Source organism: Anabrus simplex, chromosome 11 (genome assembly GCF_040414725.1).
Source record: "Anabrus simplex isolate iqAnaSimp1 chromosome 11, ASM4041472v1, whole genome shotgun sequence".
Classification (NCBI taxonomy): domain Eukaryota; kingdom Metazoa; phylum Arthropoda; class Insecta; order Orthoptera; family Tettigoniidae; genus Anabrus; species Anabrus simplex.
Genome location: NC_090275.1, coordinates 84,644,023 through 84,660,193, shown reverse-complemented (window position 1 = coordinate 84,660,193; position 16,171 = coordinate 84,644,023). Strand labels below are relative to the sequence as shown.

Here is a 16,171-nt window from a genome sequence, read left to right as displayed (position 1 = left end):
GAACACCTTACTGTTATGGATTAGGATACAGTATCACGTTACGATATGTAACTCCCATCTCTAGAAATGAGTCGTCCCAAAGTTATTGACAAATGGAGTGGTAGAATTTTGATGCAGCTTGTGTTCTATTGCGTAGTTCTTGGTTTATGGTATTGTCAGAAGAAACAAAGTTCCCTAAGTATTTTAAGTTATTGATAATGTCTACTTCTTCATTTTGCACTCACAGATGCATTGCTTCAGGATTTCAACTCATCACTAAACCGACGGTTTTAGTTTGGCTGATGATCATTCCCATTCTTTCAAATTCTTCTTACCAAAGATCTAGTTTAGTTTAACTTCTGCTTCTGTCTCACCCCATAGTATAACACCATCAGCAAATACAAGTGCATTTGTTGTCTGATTCTTCATTTTCACTTTTCTTGATTTTAGGAAATGTTTGAAATATAATTTGTGAGTTGTTCATGCCAGAATTCTTACAGGTCAAAATAGCCGAGTTAATGACTAACCGCACCGGTAGTCGTCAGAAATGAGAGAAATGCAAGGAAGTCTGGTACGTGTGGTAGCGGATAACCTGCCTCCACTCTTTGCCTCATTCACCACAAAATTAAGAGGGGTAAACCTTCCTTCTCTCCTTGCCACATAAGCTGAATCTTCCACAGATAAAACGCGAGTGTTACCTTAATAGCTTTCTAATGTGATACTACTAATTAAAACTAACCACTTATAGCATATATTATTTACTGTTTGCAGAGAATTGAATTCTAAGTACACTTGAATAGAAATAAATGGTCTGGCAGTGTATTCACTTTTAAGGGTAATGGACACACATAAGCTCACTGGACAAAATATTAGTCACCCCTGGAGAAATCATTACAAGCATCATTTAATACCATGTAACTTCGGCTCTAGGCTTGATAACCACTTGGATTCGGTTAGGAAGTTATTCCACAAGGTTGTGCAGGTACGTCACATCCAGGTTGTCACTCCCTGAAGATTTGATCGCACAATCCCACCAAATGGTGGGGATGCTTATGTCTGCGTTTTACCCAGTGTTTCAACATGTCCCACACATTTTCAATGAGGTTAGGTCAGATGATTTTGCTGGCCATCAAGTTGTAATAGGGTGGGGGAGTGTTCATAAAACCAGTTGTACATTCATCCAGCCTGATGAAATTTGCTGTTGTCATCTTGAAAAATCGGGGTATCAATAGCATTCTCATCATGCAGATGTTGACTGAAAGTCAATCTATAATACGAAGAAAAAAAACAAAGGATCACAGACTCGCCTCCGGCTTGAACCTGACCTTGCACACATCCAGGATGAAATGCTTCATTTGACCTTCGACAATGTGTGTCATTGGAATACAGGCAAAAACTTGATTCGTCAGACCACATTATGTTCCGTCAGACAGCTACTGTCCTTGTTGGATGATTTCTAGCCCATTGAAAACATGCAGATTTACGTCTCTGTGTGAGCAATGGCCTCTTGTGAGGTGACCGACTGCAAGTGTTCATTGACCGAGCTCGATAGCTGCAGTCACTTAGTGTATCCAGTATTCAGGAGATAGTGGGTTCAAACCCCACTGTCGGCAGTCCTGAGGATGGTTTTCCATGGTTTCCCATTTTAACACCAGGCAAATGCTGGGGCTGTACCTTAATTAAGGCCACAGCCGCTCCCTTCCCACTCCTAGCCCTTTCCTGTCCCATCGTCGCTATAAGACATATCTGTGTTAGTGCAACGTAAAGCGATTTGTAAAAAAATAAAATGCTCATTGCATGCAGTTCCCATCACAGTGTTCTCTCTCTAAATTCATTCCCCGAGTGCAGCAATTCCTGTCTGGTTTGGAAGTAATTTTGATTTGCAAGCCGTAAAACGCATCTCTGGTCCCTTTTATTTTTTATTTTTTTATTTTCCACCTAGTCGATACAATGATTGCTTAAGGCAATTTAATGGTTAAAAGTGGTACATGTTTCTTATATTATCAACATCTTCAGCCACATAACACTGTTTAGATGAAAAATATATAAATTGACAAAGTAATGCTTTAGAGGAAGTGTCCTTATAAGCCGTCAAAAGGGGCTTAATTGAGACCCATTCAACCACGCTCTGCTACCACTTGTTCCAGGGTATTCATGGAACGCAGAGGTGAAAGAAGGTGCCGGGGTGAATGGGTCTAACTACAATGTCAAGAATTGAATTAAAAACTTAAACTGAAGGTTATATTTTCAGAATTTCAAATTTAACAATTTTTTCATGACAATATTACAGGTGCAAGTAGCAATCATCAAACAAGATAGGGGGGAAAATCCGGGCTTTAAGCCCCTAGTTTACAATTTTACAAAAGGAAGAGGAACTATATAATGAGGGGCAGAAATCACCTAATTCAAGAACACTTGCTCCCAAAATCACAATATCTAGCCTCCCAGAGGCACACTTTACAGGTAAAAAAACTTGGAAAAGAGCTAATCAGCTCTGTTTCTTACTGCCTACTCAAGGCAACATCAACTTACAAGCACTGGCCTCTCAAGGCACAACTTGCGATATGAAAACTGATTTATACAGGGGTAATTAATACCCAACCTACCGGGCCTTCACGGAAACGAACAGGTTAAATAACTGGCCCAAACAGAAAAGGAATGGAAGCACACGGCGTTCCAATATAATAAACACTTAAAAACTTAAGGGCTCTAGGCCGATGAAACAGAGGCTATTCCCAAACTACTGACGTGACTCGTATAGAAATTACTTTAACACATTACAGGAGGAAAAACAGTTACAAAAAGTAGCCACCTCAAACCAAGATGAAGGGGAGCTCGAGAGGGTACATCACACTCTATCCCCAATTTACAGTTAAAGATTTTTTGAAATTTTTACTTTGGCCAGCAGAAAGTTACATTAGACAGGAAGGTTACATAGCTAACGATTCGGACCTTTCCCTTGGGTTAAACTGTGGAGTAAGTAAGAAAGAAAGATGTTATGTGGCCATTACTTTGTAGATGTACTGCTGACCAATGAAAGAGGCCGCCCGCCTCCTGCTTTGACACACACACTTAGTAAGATGACGATCAATTGGCCAAGAAACGTGAAAATCCGCAGTTTATAAACCCTCAGGGAAGGTTCGAGATCATTCAGGAATAAACCAGCCACCCCTCTCAAGTTTATTGGTTAATTTCAAAGTTACACACAGAATCGAAGAAGAAGCCGGTGATAGGTGGAAAATTAATTACAGAAATTAGGGTTTGGCTAGATTCAAAACTGGTGGAAATACAAAGGAAATATTGCCAACCCAAAAATAAATGAACATCAATCAGAAAAAAAGAAGAAAAAACTTGTGAATACAAAACTTCTTTGAATTATAAGTTCTTACACCTCGCACCAGGGTGCATGATCATAGTTTCTAGTAGTGTCATCTGTGGAAGAATGTCCAAACTTCTTGATGGATAGCAAACAAAACTAGTAGAAATTCAGTCAGTTCAGGAAACTTCACAATAACAAAATTACTCAATATTTAGGTGGTGACATCTTGTGAGTAAATTTCTAAGTTGGTGTAGTTTCAGTTTCACTGTTTTGCCAATAGAGGAGTTCATTTAGGTGCAGAATTTGAATGCGCGGCGTTGGGGTGTACCTCCCGGTACAGACCTCCCCCCCTAAATGACCCTCCTTGGGGGTGACACAGAAGAATTTTGAGAAAACATTTTCAGTGAAGAGAAAAAAAATTCTAAGTGTTTTTTTTTTTTTTTTTTTAATTGATATGTAGAATTTTGTTTAACTCCAGCTTAAGAGTGTCCTTGTTTTAGTAGAATGTTAAATACATGTTGATAGATTTGACGGCCAGACCTGCCGCTGCTTGCCGATACCCAGGTGAAGGTCGCCTGGACCCCTCAAGTACCCTCAGATACACCTCTCCCGATACTGTGAGAGGGGTAGTCGTGGTGATGGTCACCGCAGATTAGAAGTATATGTACAGTCCCCAGATGAGTTGGCGGTTGGGTCACCGCACTTCAGCCTTTGCCGGGAAGATGCATTCCGGCGCGCTGTTCAGAATGAGGCCTTACTAGACTGAAGCGGGCCCTTTCTTCTCTCTTGTGTCCCGCACAAGATGTTACACCTGAGGAGGCACTGAAGCAGTAAGATCTCGGCGACAGAGAAATGTTGTTGCAGACTTGAGAGTACGATCTTTATTGTTGATGCAGAGGGGCGGGCAGGGTGGAAAGTGTTTTAGTGCCAATAGTGCGGAGTTGCAGGAGACGGGGCTTGGTAATGGCCACTAAGGAATTGACAGCAGGAAAACCAGAGGGGAAGATTGTACATACAAATCATACACATAAAGAAATGAAACCATAGGGCAGAAGGCCTTAAATTAAAAAAAAATATAACCTTCAAAGCTCCTGCTAAATTGTAGTGGCAACAAGGTACTGCCATTAAACAGGTTTTGCTTGGGAGAGGTGCACTCTAAAGATCCTCTCCGTGGCTGGATTGCTCACTAATAATGTAACGGGAGTCAGGAAATCCAATATAATGCACGGCCCATGAAATCTGGGGGCAAGCTTGCCCGCGGGAACAAAGTTTCTAACCATGACTTGATCTCCGACTTTTAAATTGGTGGGCCTTCATCCACGATCATATCTTTCCCTAACCTTTTCATGGGACACTTTAGGATTGGCCTTAATCTTCTTCCATAGATCTCTAATATTATCGGGATCTATTGTCTCTGGTAAGATATTGTTAAGTGACCAAAGGTTAGAGAGCAGCTTGTTAGGCATAAATTTAAACATCAGAGAAGCTGGAGTGAACTTTCGGGACTCATGCACTGCCAAACTCAAAGCAAAGGCCAACCAATGCAGGTATGTATCCCACCTGGAATGATCTTCATGATGAAATGCAATTAGAGCAGATGCAAGATTACGATTGACCCGCTCAGCCAGAGATGGTTGAGGATAATACGCCGATGTAGTTACATGTGATATTGACACTTCAAAACAGAATTTGCGGAATAAGTTGAATGTGAATACTTTAGCATTATCAGAAACTATATATTGACAAGGACCAAAAGAAGCAAATAGGGTATTTAAACAAGAAATGGTGTACTGAGCGGTAGCCAGCTTAGTCAGAAATAACCAAGAAACCCTAGTGAAACCATCTATACACACTAGAATGAATTTGTTGGCGTTCCCCTTTGATTGGGGGAAGGGTCCGACGTAGTCTATATAGAGGCATTCCATGGGGCGCGATGCTTGGTGGGATGATGATAGACCTAGCTTAGTGGACAAGGTGGGTTTACTAAGCAAACAAGATTTACAAGCCTTTACTAATTCTCAAATTTCGCCGTCCGTACATTTCCAAATGAACATCTCTCGAATCTTTTCTCGAGTTTTGAAGATGCCTAAATGCCTCCCTAATGGGGGGTCTCATGATAATACTTGAAGATAATAGGTACAAGCACGTTTGGAATCACTACTTTCATCTTTTGGTCATGCCTCGAGGGGCAACACAAAACCCCGTTCCTCAACACGTAAGGGACAACATGTTCCCCAGAAGAAAGGGTTTCAATAATAGGGGCCGGCACAGGATCTTCATGTTGATATTTTTCAATATCCCTGAACAACATGGGGGCATCAGTTAGAATGGCATTAATGCCGAAGGTATGGGCGTGGGAAGAGAAGAACTATCATCCTGTTCAGCGGTTTCCACATCATGAGAAAACATGCGGCTTAGTCCATCCGCAACAACATTTTCAGATCCTCTGATATGCCTAACATCAAACTGGAAGACAGAAATCCTGATGGCCCATACGACCAGTACGACACGACCTAGCTAAGACCCAACTTAAGGCTTGATTATCTGTTTCCAGGTCGAACTTGACGTGTTCCAGATAGAGGCTGAACTTCTCTAACGCAAATAAAACAGCCAATCCTTCAAGTTCATACATGGAATATTTGGCCTCTTGGGCCGATAAGGTCCTAGATGCATAGGCGATGGGTCGCCTTCCGAGTTCAGTTTCCTGAAGGAGGACTGCAGCCACCGCCGATGATGAGGCGTTGGTTTGGAGAATGAATTTCTTCGAAAAATCAGGCATAGCAAGGACAGGGGCGTTACAAAGAGCTAATTTCAAATCTTCAAATCTTCAAAAGCATCAAGTAGCAATCATCAAACAAGATAGGGGGGAAAATCCGGGCTTTAAGCCCCTAGTTTACAATTTTACAAAAGGAAGAGGAACTATATAATGAGGGGCAGAAATCACCTAACTCAAGAGCACTTGCTCCCAAAATCACAATATCTAGCCTCCCAGAGGCACACTTTACAGGTACAAAAACTTGGAAAAGAGCTAATCGGCTCTGTTTCTTACTGCCTACTCAAGGCAACATCAACTTACAAGCACTGGCCTTTCAAGGCACAACTTGCGATATGAAAACTGATTTATACAGGGGTATTTAATACCCAACCTACCGGGCCTTCATGGAAACGAACAGGTTAAATAACTGGCCCAAACAGAAAAGGAATGGAAGCACACGGCGTTCCAATATAATAAACATTTAAAAACCTAAGGGCTCTAGGCCAATGAAACAGGGCTATTCTCAAACTACTGAGGTGACTCGTATAGAAATTACTTTAACACATTACAGGAGGAAAAACAGTTACAAAAAGTCGTCACCTCAAACCAAGATAAAGGGGAGCTCGAGAGGGTACATCACTCTCTATCCCCAATTTCAGTTAACGATTTTATGAAATTTTTACTTTGGCCAGCAGAAAGTTACATTAGACAGAAAGATTTCATAGCTAACGATTCGGACCTTTCCCTCGGGTTAAACTGTGGAGTAACTAAGAAAGAAAGATGTTATGTGGCCATTACCTTGTAGATGTACTGCTGACCAATGAAAGAGGCCGTCCGCCTCCTGCTTTGACACACACACTTAGTAAGATGACGATCAATTGGCCAAGAAACGTGAAAATCCACAGTTTAAAACCCTCAGGGAAGGTTCGAGATCATTCAGGAATAAACCAGCCACACCCTCTCAAGTTTATTGGTTAATTTCAAAGTTACACACAGAATCGAAGAAGAAGCCGGTGATAGGTGGAAAATTAATTACAGAAATTAGGGTTTGGCTAGATTCAAAACTGGTGGAAATACAAAGGAAATATTGCCAACCCAAATAAATGAACATCAATCAGAAAAAAAGAAGAAAAAACTTGTGAATACAAAACTTCTTTGAATTATAAGTTCTTACACCTCGCACCAGGGTGCATGATCATAGGTTTTAGTAGTGTCATCTGTGGAAGAATGTCCAAACTTCTTGATGGATAGCAAACAAAACTAGTAGAAATTCAGTCAGTTCAGGTCTCACAACATAAGTAAAAGTCAAGAGTGTTAGCACGACCTGGGATAGATAAGCAAATTTAAAGGAAATACTAACAATTATCCCAACCAAAAGGCCGTCGCTGATTGAGAAAGCACTGGACACAAGAGGCCGAGCGAATCAACTTAAAATAAGCTTAACTAATTGGCTGAAATAATAATTCCTTGATCAATTTCAAGAAAAACTTTAATAATTCAAAACATTCATAATTTACCGACCTCAAAATTACCCTTTTTTTTGTTTAAAATTTAATAATACGATAAATACTGAATACTATTCAGATCAATTAAAATAACCCAGTTGAAAATTAAATTTTTACATCAATAATTATTGAATGAAAACAGAAAACCTTTTTAGAATAATAAATAAACGTAGTTCAATTGAAAATATAAGTAATTGAATCAACCATCACAGAATGTACAATGAAAACCTATCTAATGGACTATCTCGGTTTTTCGAAGGTTGCGTGAAAACAGTAAGAAACCACAAGGCACACAATGTCAGAAATCGAAGAAATAATTTAAGAACGTGCAATAAAATCCAGAAGTAGGATAAAATAATCCAATATCGGGCAGAGACGATAACTAGAATCGAAAGAGTAAGTCAAACACAGCAGAAATCATCCCAAGCACGCAAGAATTCCAATTCTGATGAATGTCAAGACCCCAATAATAAGCTGATACTCAAATGTCAGATCCAACACAGCAACGCCCCCATAGCGTTTGCATTCTATTACACGGCTGTGTTATACAAGACGACCACCATGATCAAATGAGAACACGATGTACCGAGTAAGTCATTAGATCAGCTTTCATTTAAACCACTAGTTTTTCTTTTAATAGCCCGAAATGGCTTGAAAATATTTTAAATAATAAATATTTGTTTATGTTTTAAAACAGGAAATGAAATAAACCCAGGCCTTCAAGGTTATACAATTAATTCGTACCTATCTTGTCGGAGCTCCTTAAACATAATTATTCCTTTCGTGCACGAAACCTAATATAACTGAATGCAGAAGCTAAAATTAACATATAATTATCTTCTTAAATTGAATTGAAACCCCAAACATTTTCACATTACAAGTTGACGACGATGACCTGTTTTAGACTCTAAATTTTTTTAAACCACAAATGACGCAAAAATCACCTTGAGAAATTCTCACATATCGTAGACTTAAGTACTCAGCGTCTTAACATCACCAAATAACAGGATTAGTCCCTCAGGTAAAAACAGTCATGACATCAAATGAAGCTACTTACGAGGTCGGTGTTTACGAGAAATTAAATCATTCAAAAAAACAAACCACATCTTCGGCACTTATGCCAGATGGAGAATCCATCAGCCGGGGTCAAATGTCCACACCATCTTCCCTTCTTGCAAGATAATTTGTATCTTTAAAGCACAACCAGCAGAGATTAGCTCAACGCGTCTTCCAGTTAAAAGCCAAGAATCAGAACAACTGCCCACGTTGATTGTTAGAGCCACCATTCACGGCCGATCATGCTTATCTTTTGACGGCCAGATAGCAGCACCAACTAGTCACTTCGAATTTTTAGTACTAAATCCACCACTAGATGGCTCACTATCAGCAATTAATGAAAAGGCCATACAGTCACGATATTTAACACGCGGAGATGCAGACAAATGATATGAACGCATGAATGTAATGGAGACAACATAGTACCATGGCAAGTAGTTATTCAAACTCCATTACACAGGAAACTTCACAATAACAAAATTACTCAATATTTAGGTGGTGACATCTTGTGAGTAAATTTCTAAGTTGGTGTAGTTTCAATTTCACTGTTTTGCCAATAGAGAAGTTCATTTAGGCGCAGAATTTGAATGCGCGGCGTTGGGGTGTACCTCCTGGTACAAATATTATATGGAAGAAATAAGCTTTATCAGGGTGAAATGAAGGTTGAGTGGTTCATGAGATTACCCTCCACAGACAAATTTTCTCTCTTTATAATATTAGTATTGTAGCATACTGTGAAAAATAGAAACAAAATGATAAGCACCCACAAGAAATTGTGAGAATGAAATGAAATTTTACATTATGGGTGGTTATGCTTCTTTACCATATTTACTTGCTTGTTAAACACATATTTTTATGAAGAAATTGGAAGTGTTTGCTATATTGGATCATGCATTTTACTTACAATTTTTCAGATTCCACGCTGGACATAATTTTGCCCTGAGCGTTATGTAAACATATCATAAAACGGAAATAAGGAGGCCGGACGAAAATGGACATGGAAACGCTAGGGAGATAAGTTAGAAATAACATGCCCAAGGTGGGTTGGACATGTGAAGAGGTTTCTACATCCATTTCCTCTTGACCTCGCAACGCTCTCAAATATAATCGTTTTTCAGGTATGAGTGAACATCATACAGCATCCAGCCACGAATACACCAATAGAGATTTTAAGATCTTGTATTATGAGCAAAAAGGCACCTTGCTCAACGTTCTCAAGAGCATCCACATCGATTTAGATCAGTTTATGAACCCCTCTCAAATTTAAATGAAATCAACGAAAAAAAGAACATTCTACTTGAAACATTCATTCCTTATATTTGTCAGAACTTCCATAATATAAACAAACCCCGCCTTCATCTGTCCAACTAAGCACCCCTCCCTCCTCCACTTTTTCCATCCTCGCAAACACAGCTGAGCCAACAATAGACTCGATCGTACGAATGGGACTGTTAACTTTTTGAAGGCCAGGCTGTTTCGAGAGGATAACCACCTTTTAAACATTGTAAGTTTAAAGCTTTCTTCACACCAATTTTACACTTTTTACTAATCAGCCCAAGTTTCTCACACAACGTCGTTTTTTCCATTACAGATTGGAACTTCATTGACGGTTTCCACTATGGTCGCTTACAGTTTACAATGCATCTGTCATCTTCTCTAACACTGCTTCTCAATTTTTGTTGCGACCCTCCCGACCTTTTAAAATCAGGCAAACAAACCAGCCAACATTGTGAAATAATAATCGAGAACGGGACCGCTAGATTGAGAAGAAATCGAGAATGCCGCTCTTCTAAAGTTTTAAATTTCATCGGCGTTTTTCCATCACCTGTCACATGCATTTTGCCTCCACGTTATTTCAGGCTTGGTTCCTCAAACTTCTTCGCTCCCGCTCTCCTCCTAACCATTCAGTGTGATGGTGTTTCTGCAAAGGCAGACTTTCGGCCTGAATTTTCAACACAGTGATTTCATCCTGTTTTGAATTGTTATAAAACCAAAATTTTTTAGACTAAGAGGTCCGCAACCTTGCTATGTGCACTTATTGTTCGTTTCCATCTGTATCATTTGTTTTCATTTCTTTTCTTCTTAGGTTAACACAGTTTTTAGATTCATTTATGTTTTGTATTAACCCTTGTTTTCACTAAATTTTATTGCAGCAAGTTGTTTATTACTCCATATGATGATGTGAATATTGTATGTTGTGCTGTTTTTATTTCCGTCATGTCTCTCTTTTGTTTCTTCATTATGTTTCTTGGCACATTTTTAGCTTGTATTATGTAAATTTACTTCATCCCTCCCCCCTTTTTTTCACTAAAGATGGCTCAAACGAGTCAAAACAAGTTTGAATTTGATTACTCCATCTAATAATGGAATTATATGATGTATTGGATTAGGAGGATACACTTAATTTTCCCTTTGTAAAGCTCCTTATTTCTGATTTTATGATATGTGTACATAATGCTCAGGGCACTCGCACATCCAACGTGGAGTCTGAAATATTATAAATGCCTAGTCCAATATGGCAAAAACTTGAAAAGTCTTCAGAAAAATAGGGGTCTTACAAGCAAGTAAATTTGGCATTCCTCATGAAGATGTTTGAATTGTCCTTGTCTGTTTGTATTTTAATATATTTTGCCCTTCTCTGATCTACCATTGTGTTCGTCCTATTATGTGTTCCTCTTCTTATTCCTGTCTGTCTATACAGGATGGTCAGAAACAACACAAACCGGGTATATGGTCATTAGAGTGTTGGTCATACTGATAAGTAATTTGAGCGAGTTGGCCGTGCGCGTAGAGGCGCGCGGCTGTGAGCTTGCATCCGGGAGATAGTAGGTTCGAATCCCACTATCGGCAGCCCTGAAGATGGTTTTCCGTGGTTTCCCATTTTCACACCAGGCAAATGCTGGGGCTGTACCTTAATTAAGGCCACGGCCGCTTCCTTCCAACTCCTAGGCCTTTCCTATCCCATCGTCACCATAAGACCTATCTGTGTCGGTGCGACGTAAAGCAAAAAAAAAAAAAAAGTAATTTGAAAAAGTCACGTCAGGATCTTGCGGTGTTAAAATTTTATCTTCTGCTGAAGTTGGCCAATCCGATCGCTTTGTGGGCAATTTTAGATGGACTTTGTGAGGGGGTATTGCTGAATATGCACAGGATTTGTGACCGGCTTCAGAGTGCCAATAGAAGAAATAAACTTCCCCAGGGGAGGGACTTGAACAAGGACCTCCCTGTTGATAGGCTCAGCCAACAGCTACCACGCTATGGTTGCACTGGCTGGAACCCACAGTGTGGTAGTGTTTCATGCTCATTTCTCGGCATGGCTGTCAAGTTGTTACAAATCTTGTTTTTATTCTCCACCTAATTCAATACATAAAAATGTTTGTCTCTAGAAGGACATTTTATTACAATATAACACTAACAGGGACACGTTTCGCTCGTTATATTGAGCATCTTCAACCTCATTTGAACAAATATCTCAAAGGTTATGTCTTTACATTTACCTTCTTATAATTCATTTGTTCGTTAAAATTGTTTTACACCATTAAAATATTACCACTAGTTAACACATAATTAAAAAGAATTAACAAATTAAAATATAGCTGTGATGGACTAGATATTGATCACAATTTACTGATGTCCAAGTCATTCTAAACATCTGTAAGATTTGGCTAAAAATCTTGTTAATTTCCAGCTTTTACTAACACTATTTAGTGTTAAATTATTTTTCTAAGTTTATAAAAGCCCTCTTTGGAATTAATAATGTTAAAGGATTAAACTTGCGATGTTTATCTCCTTCGTTGTACTATATATTTCGTATGGCATGAGGATACATTGTTAAAATTTTGTTATTAACAAATATGTACAATTACACGAAAAACAGTTTCATCTATACACACAGAACAAATACGTAATAAACAAACTATATTTATATATACATTTGAGCTCATCAATATCTGCATTGCTGCTAAAGCTGAATGTCCAGTTTTGTTAGCCAACTCACAGCTTCATCACTGGCCTCGTGGATATCCTTTATTGTCCCACTGAATCTTCGGAGTGGGCATTCTGTGACGATATGTTGAACGGTCTGAGGCACGTCAGAGCAGTTGCAATAAGGATTGCTGGTAATCTTCCACTTGTGTTTCCAGAAGTTGGATCTGCCATGGTGAGTTCTGATCCGATTAAGTGATGACCAGATTTTTCTGGGTAAGTTGAAACCAGGAGGTTGCATAACTGGATCCGAAATTAGACCTAATCTGTCAGGGTTTGAAGCTGCCCACCCATCGCGCCAGGCAGTGTTAGTATGAAATTCATCTTGGGCTAGCCTCTTTCCTAGTAACCAAGAAGGGTTCCTAGATTTCAGCCTGAGATCTTCACGTAGGCAGTCTTGATGTATTGGTAGGAGAGGATTGTCACAGCATTTAAGCCATTCTTTCTTCAGTGCCATTTGTCTTCGGAGATGAGGAGGTGGAATATTTGAAAGAACTGGTAACCAATCCAAAGGTGTGGATTGGATGGTTCCTGATATAGTCTTCATTGTATCGTTTAACTGAGTGTCTATCTTCTTTGTATGGGCACTGTTGAGCCATACTGGGCAGCAGTATTCGGCTACTGGGTATACTAACGCAAGTGCTGTAGTTCGGAGGGTGGATGCAGATGGGCCCCAGCTTGTTCCTGTGAGTTTGTGCCGGATGTTATTGCGGGTTTTGATCTTGGCAGATGTTTTGCATACATGTTCGCTGTAAGTCAAAGATCGATCCAAGGTAACGCCTAGATATTTTGGATGAGGATTTAACTTCAGTATATGACCTCTGAATTGAACCTGAGGGACATAATTGGCTTGTCTGTTGCTCAAATGAAAGCAGCTGACCTCTGTTTTTGTTATGTTTGGTTTCAGTCGCCAGGTTTTAAAATAATTATCCATTCTGCAGAGATCTTTAGTGAGTGTGTTTTCTGCTCCAGCAAAATCACTAGACTGGGCTGCCAAACAGATGTGGTCTGCTGGAAACATCATACTGGTAGTCTTCACCGATCCTCACCTGGTTTGAGTCAGCCTATTTTTACACTGATCTGTTTGTTGTTGAAGCGTGGTTAAAAGGGGCACCAATAAATGGTTCTTAGTTGCTGGTGTATTGTTTTATTGCAACATTTGTGGATTAATGTGTCTGTAACAAAAGAATATTATGAGTGTGTTGTTTGTAGCTGTTATGAGCAATTCTTGTGGTTGGAATTTCACTTACCCCTTTATTCACGCTTTAGTGCCTAGCTGTGCTTTTTGCAGTACTGAGACTATTTGTTATCGTGTTTCTGCTTCTTGTGTTATATGCATGGGGCGGGTGTGGTGGAGGGTGAATAGGAGGCTTAGGGGAAGGAACAGTGGGCGGAGCATTAGGCAAAGGTGTAACATGTGGAGGGCGAGTACGAGGCGTAGGGGAAGGAATTGTGGGCAGAATGTTGGATACTGACCTAGCTTGTGGTGGGGGGTCTCCATGTGTTTTCAGGGTGGAATTTGTGTTTGTTAACGTGTTGGAAGGTTTATAATTGAATATTTTGAAGATTTTACTATTTTCTGATTTGAGAACTTGTAGCAATTTTGGCAATTTCTCTATCAACGGGCCTTTTATTTCGATTGCATCATTTAGATTGTTTTTCCTTATTGAAATACTGATCCAAATGGATATAAAAGTTTTTATACTCGGTCATTAACTTCCCTTTCTCGATCCTTTTTATTATTTTGAGGTCCCTGTGTATTATACTAAATTGATGGCCGGTCTCTTTCATGTGATTGCCCATTATGGAATACTTATTATGTTTTAATGCGTTATAGTGTTCCATGTATCTTGTAATAAAGCTGCATCCAGTTTGGCCAACATATGAGAAATTACACTGTGTGCATGTCAACCTATGTATTCCAGATCCCTGATATTCCATCGTTATTTAAATTAACTGTATTATGGTTTTAAAAAGATGTTTTTATTAGTGTTGTGTGTCTTGAAGGGTACTTGCAAATTTCATTTTTTCAAGGAATTTGTAATTTGGTGAATCGCAGGATTGGAGTAAGTGAAAGTTGCATATTTTGATTTTTTAGTCTTTTCTGGAGTAAGATTAGTGGCCAACTAAATTTTCTGATCAAGAAATGAACTTATTGAATAGAGCGAAGTTTAATTGGTCCAACCCATACAAAATGGAAGATCTTAACAACTACAATAGCGGAAACTGAATTTAATATAGGGAAACTGCCGAACTGATTCACTAACTTCAGCAGCTGATAAAATGACAACAGCGTGAGATATCGACGTAATTTTTTCAAATTACTTATCAGTATAACCAACATTCTAACATTCATATACTCGGTTCACATTGTACCAACCACCCTGTATATGATGACCTGTCATGTTTATCCTATTTTGTGTATTCCTTCTCAAATTCATATCTTTCTTCAGGAATGTTAAGACTTGATCAAACCTCTTGGTGTTACTGGATAGGAGTAGGCTATGTGCTGACACTAGGTTTCACCCTCTCTCTACCTCATCATCATCACACCCGGATATGCAGGTCGCCTATGGATGTTAGAAAGACCCAGGCCTCTCCAGAAGCCATACGCAGTCAGTTTATATGACTGTACCTGGCATTTAGATTTTCCTTTCTGTGTTTCTGCCCTATTCCTAGCTTCTTGCCTCATATATTTGTTTACTGATGGTTCCTTTTCCGTATCATTTATTGAAACTCTGAAAATTTGCAGAGAAATGCATCTGTAGCAGTAATGAGACTCCTTCCTTATTGCATAAATGTAGAACTCCAAGCTAGACGTTGGGAGTAACGGGTTCTGGTCCCCTGGGAATCGAATATTGTCAGTTCAGTCTTTTAGAAATTCCGTTCACTCTATCTCTGTAGTTAATGCATGTTAATTCCACATCTTAGTTGCTAACTAGTTGAAGTTCTATTACTAGGGGGAAAAGAAGAAGCAGGTTGCTCGCACTCGTTCAGGTCGCCTTTCTCGACCACCTCGCCACATGGTGAAAGACTACAAGCGTCTTCATCACCTGGACTTTGCTGATGCTGACCTTGATGATTCAGACGGTGGTTATTCTGACTACCAGATGAGTGATCATGAGTCGGAGGAAGTTGCAGAGAAGGCCACTCCTAAAGAACTTCTACCAGGTGACTTTGTTTACTACTTAAGAGGAAGCTTTCACTATTATTATATGTTCAAAATATGATTGCACTTGAATGAAACAGCACTAGTGCTTATTTATTGCAGTAGGTAGATGACTGCAGGCTAAGCAGTAAGCATGTCGGTTGGCCAAGTGCATGATCACATTAGTCTCTCATTTAGATAAGACAAGATGATTTTTAGAGAGGAATTTGTGAGTGCTACAAATGCAAAAACAGGCTGATGACCTAGCTGTTAGGCCCCTTTAAACAACAAACATCATCATCATCATCAGAGTATCACCAAGGGCTGATAGATTAACTCAGCTGTCATAGATTTAGCACACTGCTGTACCTGGTGTTGTAGCCAGATGACAGAGCACTGGACATAAACAAGCAGGAGTTCCTGGC

General features: G+C 39.5%; 1 protein-coding gene across 1 annotated transcript in view; it reads left to right on the top strand.

Annotated features, from left to right (window-relative positions):
* LOC136883500 (platelet binding protein GspB) overlaps positions 1-16,171 on the top strand; it is a 133,377-nt gene that overhangs the window by 56,156 nt on the left and 61,050 nt on the right. Inside the window, exon 4 of the mRNA XM_067155849.2 lies at positions 15,559-15,769. Coding sequence (XP_067011950.2) covers positions 15,559-15,769 — 211 coding nt within the window. The remainder of the gene's footprint in view (positions 1-15,558; positions 15,770-16,171) is intronic.